Below are 10,742 nucleotides of genomic sequence, written 5' to 3' on the forward strand. Positions count from 1 at the left end.
CAAAGAGCCGATAGCGTGGACATGAATAAATGGAATTGGCGCTAGAATCACTAAGCGGTCTCTAAACTCATTTCGTTCCGCGCCGTCAATGCTAGTGACGTCCTTTCAACTGTGTTCCACTTAACAAAAGACAAATTGTCTGTATTAACATAGACAAGACCGTTTGCATACCACGCGTCGCCGAGACCGAGTAGGGTTGCCATAAATCTCAAATAAAATAACAGTAATAAGGATTCGATTCGATGCTCAAGGCAAAAACGAATAGCTGCCACATCTTGTTCTGTCTGTGTTAAAATAAAAAGACAAATGACGGTTCCTTATGAAACCGTTCTTCGATTTTTCAGGCGATATTGTCAGTAATAGGTAGGTATAATAAACTTAGAGAGAAAGGTGTGACTTACTCATGAATGAAAAACACAAACGTCAATTATTTATGTAGGTTTGACTTCATTGCAAAAGGTTAGATCTTTGAATGAGTGGCTTCGTGACGCAGCTGTTCGCAGGAACAGCTGAGTATTTGATATCCAAATAATAATAATCATTATCCCAGCCAGTAGACTTATATTGCTCAACTGATTTCCACTGCGATTGGTTCTGTCTACCCGCAATTTTACTGGATCCACGTTACGTATGTCTACCAACACTTAGTCTTCCGGCTCGAGGTCGCTATCAGTTCTACGAGCAATATGCCCCACACATATATTGCAATTTAAGTTGTGGGTTTTATCAGTAACTTTCATATTTCGATCTTTTAAATCATAGCCCATTAAGTGACTTTGAACGATTGTTTTTGATGGTGTTAAAAACCATATTTATTTCGGGCAACATAGCCCATAAAATGAATATCTTACCGACCAATATACCTAAATGCAATCAATTAAAACACACACACACGCACACAAACATCACGCCTGTATTCCCAAATGGGGTAGGCAGAGCACAAGAAACGTTACCGCTTCGGAGCCACTTTTAGAAATTTTAGGTTTTTAGTTTGACGAAAACGGTACAATAGTGACAGGTTGCTAGCCTGTCGCCTACGGTGTACCTTTACCTATACATATCTTCAGTCGCCTCTTACGACATCCACGGAAGAAACGGAAAAGTGTAATTCTAACCCGACACCACACGGGAAACGGGAAATAAAAACACAATACTTAAAGTTAAAGCAAAATAATATAGAAGCATTATTCATATCACTGACTGATTCGAACATTGCAGTTCAATGCTGATTCATTTAGAGCCACCGCATATCTAATTGACTTCTAAATTTGGTGAAAATCAATTGGGAAACCGCAAATGTATTATTAGCTTAACTCAGCAATGAATGCTACTATGGTTTTTGTAGCATTTGTTTCGGCGCAAAAATCAACCAACTACTAAATGGAATTTCAACGTCTGACATGACATGACGTTTTAAATCTCTTAAATGCTCATCATAAATTAAATACCAACTGTGTATCACACACACCACACTGGTCTGGTCATGACTTACGTCCACTTGCAGGCTTTTTAATCTAGATTTAAGTGGTCTTAAGTCCTGTCAGATCCATACAAGAACTGTCAGTATAAGCCTTAAATCGAGATTTAAAAAAGCCTACAAGAAGTCCTTAGAATCCTTACTAAGATTTTAAGTACGAAAGTGACTATGTCATATCTGTAACCTCTTTACCCTTAAACCACTTAACAAATTTAGATGAAAATTATGAAGATAGGTACAAGTAGTTTGAAAGTCTGGGAAGGACATAGGACAGTTTACTAGACTAGTCTGTGTATTTATTTGTACAATCATTACTAGATTATTCTACTAATAATGTCACTAGTTCTTATTCGTAGATTTTACTAGTATGATAGTTATGTAAGATAGTTATTTATCAGCTAATTTTATATAACTTTATCTCGGTCTATAGCTACGTGCCTAGGGATACATAATATCTGATATATATCACGATTATAACCATATTATTTACTGCAATAGACAGATAAATTGTTCCTGATTCGTCGTTATCCTGTTTCGTTGGATTCTTATTTCATGAGATTCCTGATTTGTCATATTTTCAATATCAAATGAATTACCGTGAATACAATTATCGTGACTCCATTTTTGTATTTAATATTTAAAACGAAATATTTACAATATCAACAATTTCAAATAAAGACACTTCAGTAAAAATGATTATATACACATACAAATATAATTAATATACAGAGCCTATTTACACTAATCTAAAATACGACGAATCAGGAATCCGACAAAACAGGAATCCGATGAAGCAGGAACACGACGAATCGGGAACAATTAGTATTTTGAATTGGAAATGCATTTATCCGCTAAGAAATCTTTCAGACTAATATGGTTTCAAGAACGTTTATAGTTAATGTTAATAGTTATGATTGTTACTGCAGTTCAAATGCTGCTTATTTTACTGCAATGTATTATGGTTTCAATGGAAGTCCAGCACCAGCTGCAAGGCCAACATTATGCTGAGTTGGGACCCTTTCATGACAATTTGTCTTTGTTTCTGTCTTTCTCCTTGTAAAATGCCACGAATAAATGGTTTCCTTTCTTTCTTAATTTGTTTCGTTTAAAAGTGAGGAAGTGACATGAGTGCACCCAAAATGGCTTGCATTTTACATGCGCCATACAAACCCTAGCAGTAGTAGTTTAATCCATAGCCTCTCATGTAAAGGATCGTAGGTTCAAGCTCGTACTTGCATAAGTTTTTCATAATTTCTCTGGGAAATTACATTTTAAATTCACCGTGTGCTTTTCGGCAACGAAAATCATCATGTTTCCTGCCTGCATTATTCATTCTTTCATTCGATACTTTATTGCTGTCCGTACTCGAGTTCCGGTAGCTATACCTGCTTCTTAAAACAGAATATACTCCTAAATCAATATTAAAAATCGTGACGAAAAGTTGTAATTGCAAACTGGGTTCTTAACTATACTACGGTGTTCTTTCACTTCCAAGACTTATGCTTTCTCATCAAGGCAAGTATTACCATGTCAAAATAAGCATTCACATACCTATTAAATTTTAAACTATTTACATTGAATATGTAAACACAATTCCATTTAAAATATACCAAGTCACGCTACAAACTATTACAATATTTACGAACACAAAAGTGACAATTGTAGGTTTTAACTGCTGCGCGTAATAACTTCGCGGTAGTATGTTATTAATATTAATATTAATCGCAGGTTCAGGACCGAAGTATCGATTAACGATTACTTGCCCTTGAAAACGGTACAATAACACAAAGTCCGTTGTACCGGTAATTGACCTTCATTCATAAAAAGCTGTACTTTAATGGGAATTTTATGAAATGTTAATGTGATTTTTTCAAAGGTTACACATACTCGTATTTAATGGAGCAAAAGTAAAAAAAAACTAAATTGAGTGTAAACTATAAAAATACCATGTCTAATAGTTACAAATAAGTCTGGTTTAGACCTGCAAGAAAATTCGTGCAAGTTGCGTTACACTGAAAGGCCGTAAAGTCAACTAGTTTATAATGGTCGGTCAATCGAGTGCCGCAATGTAATGCAATTTACATGACTTTTCTCGTGTTTCAAAATTTTGCGAATGAATTTTCGGATAAACTTAAACTTTGGCAATAGAATACGTAATAAGGAAGATTCTACAGAGAAGCCTGTGGCATTTTTTTACCAAAAATATATATCTATATATATATTTTTAACATCAGTTGAATGATCAATATTGTCCCATAATGACGATGATGATTATGAATGATTAAATTCATTTAGGGCATTCTGTTTATGTTTTTGTACGAACATGGCTCAAAATAAATTAACGAGTTCACTAGCGTCTTGAGTGATTCCTATTCATGATATGCCCAATTCAATGTGGGCCAAAACGTAGTATATAGTACCAACTTGAATGAAACTACTTAGATAGATAGATAGAATAGTTTATTACTGCTAAGAGTTACATTTTTATTTACATTTGTTACTTCTCATTTGTTATGAATGAAAACATGCAAAATAAAATATTTTTCTAAGACAAGTAGTTCATAAGTAAATAATAAATTATTTACCTACTCTATTGCTTGCCACAATACTACAGTATAGTTCAGTGATAAGGCGGTTGTTTTTTTCCTACCCATGGTTTTCTCTTAACAGAATATTGTTCATGTTTACTATACAATAACCAGTTTTACGTTGCATACACTCATGAATTATTAACAAGTGTTAGACGAATCATGATTAATTAATGTATATGTATACATCTAAGTAGGTGAATAAGTCATTGAATGAAATTAGATCGATGCGGTAATGGCTAACCTAATTAATAAATATGAGGGATGACTGACGATCGTTCAAACTCAAACTAGCTAGTTTGTTTTTGAATTAGGTAATTGAATGAATGAAATAAGGGTAACACAAGTTATTGAAATTTATTAACATAGGTATTTTGTATACTTAGACAAATGATCACTATAGATGAGCTTTGTTTTAAGTTTGACGACAAATTATGAATACTTTTTTTATTAATTAAAGTTTTTTGCAGTTACAAGAGTTTTTCGTGCTATTTCTTGGTCATCAACTGACGTTTCGTAATTCGTTACGGTTTTATTTACTTATTGTTCACATTTTTCAGTAAAAATATAATAATTGAGCGAGATGAGATTAGCTGTAGATTTAAAAGTAGTACAGAAGTAGTAAAGAAGCCGCATTGTAGGTCAGGTTGTATCATAAATAAGTTAACGTTTAGCACCCTGTCACTTAAACTCCTTTAACAAAGTCCCAAAGCGTTTCATTGGAGTCAAAACATTCATAATTTATACTCATGTTGCAAGTTGTACAATAAAAATAACAATTGAATTAAAATAAAGCTATCCTAAACTTGAACAAACTTACGTAAAACTATAAAAAAAAAAACTAAAAACTAAAACAAATTGTTTAAGCTAGACCCCTCATGTTGTTATATTATATTTGTAACGTAACAAAATTTACAACGCTGTCGTTACTCTATCCAGCGAGATAGAAGAATAGAGATATCAAAAACACGATTTCGCTTTCACTTTTTTATGTGATGTACAGTCACAGCATTAATATCTGCCACAGCGGAGCGTGCAAAAATATCTGACACGTCCTTCCGGCCTTAGAAATAAAGTCGTATCAGATATTTATGCACGCTTGTTGTGTCATATATTGGTGCTGGTGACTGTACTAACTAGAAATGAAGCGATTCTTCACGTACCGGCTAGGTCACGTTAGGTAGAGATACTTTGCGTGTTGGACGTGCGGCACACGTAGAGTGGCTACGCCGTAGAACGTCTACGGAAAGTAGAAATGGTATTGATTGATACGTTATCTTTTGAACATAGCGAGAAATGTTAATATATATTTCGTAGGATATTAAATTAAAAATGAAAAACTATTCAACATTTATAGACCTTTATTGTTAAGTATTCCCAGTTATGTAGGTACGAATAATGATATATGGACTATGTTTGAAATTTAAAGCCGAGTTTAGACTTGCAAGAAGAATCGTGCAAGTTGCATTACGTTGCGGCGCTCGATTGACCACTACAAACTCGTTGGATTTACGGCCTCGCAAAGCTTGCACGATTTTTCTTGCAAGTCTAAACTTGGCTTTAAATTTCAAACATGGTCCATATATCATTATGCGGCTTAAGAGTTATGATGCCCAAAGCAAGCCTTACGGATGACATGCGGCCTAATTTTATTTTAATGTGACTTGTGACATCTTTCCTATCTACAACAAATACGATAATTTAATTTACTGCATTTATTTGGTAAAAAAAATTTTATTTTATTTTTTTATTCGTTAATTAATAATTTTAGATATTTGGTTGATTTATATCATTTTGAATCTTAAAGAAGTCGAATGAAGCTGAAGTTGTATGGTAATTCTACTATGAACAATTCATTATTCAGAACTGTAAAAATAAATCGAAATTACCTGATCGAAATTTCTAAAAAAATGTTTGTTTGTTGCAGCAATTCGACGCAATGTGTAAAGCAGAGATATCATTTTTAATACCAAGGATACTTTTAAACGTAAGTTTTTGTCCATCTTTTCATTTAATTTTCAGCTTACATCATTTTAAGTACCTTTAATGGGCCTGACATAACAAAACTGAAAAAGTGTTAAATTTATAGCCACACTCCAACAATATTTTGACGTTCGTTTTTACAGCGCTCGGGAAAGAAAATTCAAAGCCTTCGAAGAGAAAACTTTGTTTTTCTTTGCGGATTAAAAATATGAGGCTAATTAAAATGACTTAAGTTTTTTCAAGGAAGGCTGAATTGAGCTTATCTTGTCAGATAGGCTTTTGATACTTGTCTACAAAATTATAGCAATCGGTGTATGGTGATGACTGTATTTTATTTTAATCATTTTACTCTTAAAACAGAGAAAAAGATTTTCGATGACTAAAATGTTGTTTTCCTTGTTTGTTAAACGTGGTTTGCCCATAGTTATATCGTAGATAGCGTGACAGATTGTGCGTAACAAACCATTTGCACTTTTACATTATACATTTTTAGGATGATTCTGTACCTATCTAGGCTAGCTTTTCTTTTATTTCAATCAGTGAAATAATAACATTTCTTGACTAGCAGCTGCTTGGTACGTACATAATCTGCTAAATTAAAAATCCAACATTAATATTTTTGTGTAGCAAGACACATGCACAGCTTTGCATGACTAGACCATAGATGCGGTTGAGTTATTGAAACTTAAACTCCGCGTTATTTTTGATGAAGAATTATATGGACGTCTAGCGTGAAAGTTTTTAATAAAAGAGGCATATGAGTAAGGGGATTGTCTGATGTAAAACAATCGCCTACGAATATTTGTTAAACAAGTAAACAACTTTTTCAACATTAAACTACTGTGAGACTCGCTCATAATCCGGATAACACACGTCTTAAATCGAGTTTAGCTCGACTTGTTTCGGGCAAATTCGTAACCCAGAGGACACCACATGGCGGCTGTTGCACGAGCACTGCGCGCCACCGCTCCGCTCGCCCGATTGCTTGACGAAACTAATACTGGCACTCAACTAGACACAGTTTTATCGTGAAAAATAGGGCTACAAATTATCCCGAAACATGTACATGTAAACTTGATTATTTAAAACGTGACTAATCCGGATTTATTTCACTATAAATAAACAATATCTCTGCAGTGTCTATGCATCGGCTGCGTGTTGCGGCTGTACCATCTCCTCCGAGCCGGGGTGACCTGGAAGGGCGCGGCCGCCATCGAGCTGTGACTATTGAAGGGCGAGCCTCCCCCCGGCACCCCCTTGACGCAGCCTTGCGAGTCCACCCTCCTGCTGGGAGGCGCTGAAAGCGACACTGACGCGAGTTTGCACTCGCTCTGACTACGACGGAGTTCGAGCCTGAGACTCGCGGCGTCGCTGTCTTTCTAGTTTGAGGACGTTGTTCCAAGTGACTGGAAAATCGTAAACATACTGGTTGTATAGGTTACCTACAACTAATGAGTGCATGTGACCTTTGATAGTGGGAAGGTAGCATCGCGTTCGTGCGGATCTATCGTATCAGTGCCGCGAATGAAATCTCAAATCACAGAAAGTCTCCTAGTAAATAGCTGCCAGTTGCAGAAACAATAACTTTTTCGCGTAGCATCTACAGTGACCCTACAAACATGGATAACTAAAGAACAGTTCGTAAAAAACAAGCACGGTTCAAATATATAATAATATTAATTGATTGTTTCAGACGTTATTTTATATGTTCCATATCAATGTAAATCTACTTTAAAGTTTTACTTTGGCACTCCGCAACCACATTGCAATTGTTTAGTTGTGAAGACCGGTTTTGTGCTTTCCGCATCCAACGCGATCTTAACCAGGTCGTCGCTTCATCTTGTTGGAGGCCTACCGACAGCTCGTCTCCCGGTCCACGGATGCCATTCGAGAACCTTCGGACCCCATCGGCCATCAGTCCTGCTCCCGCGATCAATATGCCTCGCCTACTGCCACTTCAGTTTCGCAATTCTTCGGGCTATGTCGGTAACCTTAGTTATACTCATCATTTCTGATTCTATCCCGCAGAGAAACCCCGAGCATAGCCCTCTCCCTCTCTCTCTTTGAGTGACTTTGAGCTTCCTAATGAGGCCCATCGTTAGCGCCCACGTCTCAGATCCGTATGTCATCACTGGCATCACACACTGGTCAAAGACTTTTGACTTCAAACACTGCAGTAATTTGGACGAAAAGACACTGTGAAGCTTCCCAAACGCTGCCCAGCCGAGTCGGATTCGACGAGTAATCTCGAGACCGACGACCGACCGACCGAGACGAGTGACCGGTCTGAGTGGAGAACCTTGGGGAAGGTCTATATCCAGCAGTGGACGTCTTTCGGCTGACATGATGATGATGATGAGTTGTGAAGAAGCAAAATAAGAAGCTAGTGTAAGTTGTCACAAATACTTATGCTTATTTTGGGAAACAATTAAATAACCCAAAGATCAATTTAAGTACCTATCATGTTTGATTTTAGTTGAAATTTTAATGTTCAGATAACTATGATAAGATTACCGAGGTACTTAGATTGGTCTGTGGTAAAAGTTTAACTATACCACGGCTTAAAATTAGGCTTCTGTATCAGTTTTATTAGTTACATTTTCAAATAGAAGGGCAAGCATGTTTATTAAATATCCATATTAAAATATCAAATAACGGCAGGTTTGGCCTGTTTCACCAATCCCTATTAAAGTTACGGTTCCTCTATTTATTGTAACAAAGTAAACAAATCACAAGCCGTGGTGGCCTAGTGGTTTGACCTATCGCCTCTCAAACAGAGGGTCGTGGTTCAAACCCCGGCTCGCACCTCTGAGTTTTTCGAAATTCATGTGCGGAATTACATTTGAAATTTACAACGAGCTTTGCGGTGACAGAAAACATCGTGAGGAAACCTGCACAAACCTGCGAAGCAATTCAACGGTGCGTGTGAAGTTCCCAATCCGCACTGGGCCCGCGTGGGAACTATGGCCCAAGCCCTCTTGTTCTGAGAGGAGGCCTGTGCCCAGCAGTGGGACGTATATAGGCTGGGATGATGATGATGAAACAAATCACAAATATCAGTTAAATATGATATGAGGAACTTGACCGACTGGTGGACCAAGCCCTTAATATTAAAGGGGACCGGTACAAGGTGTCCAAAAATCTGATCGGTAGTGATCTGATCTAAGTTGCAACAATAGATATTTGCTAGCAATACTACCCACGCTAGCTACGAAATAATATTGAAATTTTTGTAGTAATGAATTTGTTGGGTGTGTGAGACATATTATTGTGTTAACGTTAGTCAAACACAATAATATGTCTCTCGATTATTTCTTACTAGGTACTTTTACAGACGTTCGCTTGTTTTTTGACGTTGCTACAAGGGAAAGACGATACAACATTCAGATAATTAGTAAGTGTCATAGCCGCTTGTTTAGTTGTCCCTGTTTGACGGTCATAAATAAATTCTCCACAGTAAGTCGTACTAGAGAAATTTTTAATGACGCAAAATTAACAAAGTGAAAGAAATCGGAGTCAGATTGTCCTAGGCACCGTTTGGCATGAAACAAAACAGGCAGAAAAACTCTACAGGGTTACTCTGAAAACGTGATCACGCTTGTCGTATTTACGTAAAATATTCACATTTTTATTTTTCTAACGGATATTACTGGATTTGTACAAACCCATATTACCCATGAAGAAACAACAAAAACACTAATATCACTAATTGCCGCTAGCTCTGATCATGCCTCCAGAATTGCCCTTTTTAGAAAGCTGGATAAAGCTTGTTGTTACATATATCTGTAAATACTGTTCGTCTATCTGTAAATGTTCGCATTGTATATATGTAATAGTATTTATTATAGTAAAATTATTCTTTAAGGTAGCTGCTTGCCGTTTGTAAATACAGGAAGGTTGTTTAGTGTGACAATGTTATTACTGATTTTTGTTACGACGTAAATATTAATTTACAGTGTTAACTAGTAAAGAGATTTGAAAAGAACATTTTGTGTAAAATATAACTGATTCAAATAAACGTCTATTAATGAAAAGCGTTTTTATTACCCGACCGCGAAGAAGGAGTAGGGTTATTTGAAAAAGTAGGTACTCAACATGAGATATAAGATACATTTATAAAAATAAGTAACATGTTTTTGTGGGGGCCTTTCAGAACCGATCGCATTTACAGATGTGCAAATTGCGAAAAGTTTCCAAAAAGTTGGGAAGTTCTCGGTTTTTTTTATTCGACTGGATGGAAAACGAGCAAGTGGGTCTCCTGATGGTAAGAGATCACCACCGCCCATAGACACCTGCAACACCAGGGGCATTGCAGATGCGTTGCCAACCTAGAGGCCTAAGATGGGATACCTCAGGTGCCAGTAATTTCACCAGCTGTCTTACTCTTCACGCCGAAACACAACAGTGCAAGCACTGCTGCTTCATGGCAGGATTAGCGAGTAAGATGGTGGTTGCAATCCGGACGAAATTTTCACAAGAAATTAAAGAAATTTTTATTTAAGAAACGGAAAGTTTCAGTCCCCATACAAAATTGTGGGAAGTTTCCTTTGGCACATCAGTAATCGCATTTGCCAGACATTTAAAAAAAGTTGAAATATTCAGAGAAAAATTTAAAAAGTGATATAAATAACACTAGAAAAGTATAGAAATAAAGTAAAAATTAACAAACAAAGTTGGTATTCATTTAAATCAGT

At 36.3% G+C, this 10,742-nt stretch overlaps 1 protein-coding gene across 2 annotated transcripts in view; it reads left to right on the top strand.

Annotated features, from left to right (window-relative positions):
• Positions 1 to 10,082, top strand: part of LOC141441537 (uncharacterized) — a 285,632-nt gene extending 275,550 nt beyond the window's left edge. For both annotated transcript variants that reach the window (XM_074106314.1, XM_074106306.1), the window contains exons 6-7: positions 5,993 to 6,052; positions 7,186 to 10,082. In XM_074106314.1, the coding sequence (XP_073962415.1) occupies positions 5,993 to 6,052; positions 7,186 to 7,272 (147 nt within the window). In that variant the 3' untranslated portion in view covers positions 7,273 to 10,082. The remainder of the gene's footprint in view (positions 1 to 5,992; positions 6,053 to 7,185) is intronic.
• The last annotated feature ends 660 nt before the right edge of the window (positions 10,083 to 10,742 follow it).

The sequence above is a fragment of the Choristoneura fumiferana genome, chromosome 2 (assembly GCF_025370935.1).
Source record: "Choristoneura fumiferana chromosome 2, NRCan_CFum_1, whole genome shotgun sequence".
In the NCBI taxonomy this organism is placed as follows: domain Eukaryota; kingdom Metazoa; phylum Arthropoda; class Insecta; order Lepidoptera; family Tortricidae; genus Choristoneura; species Choristoneura fumiferana.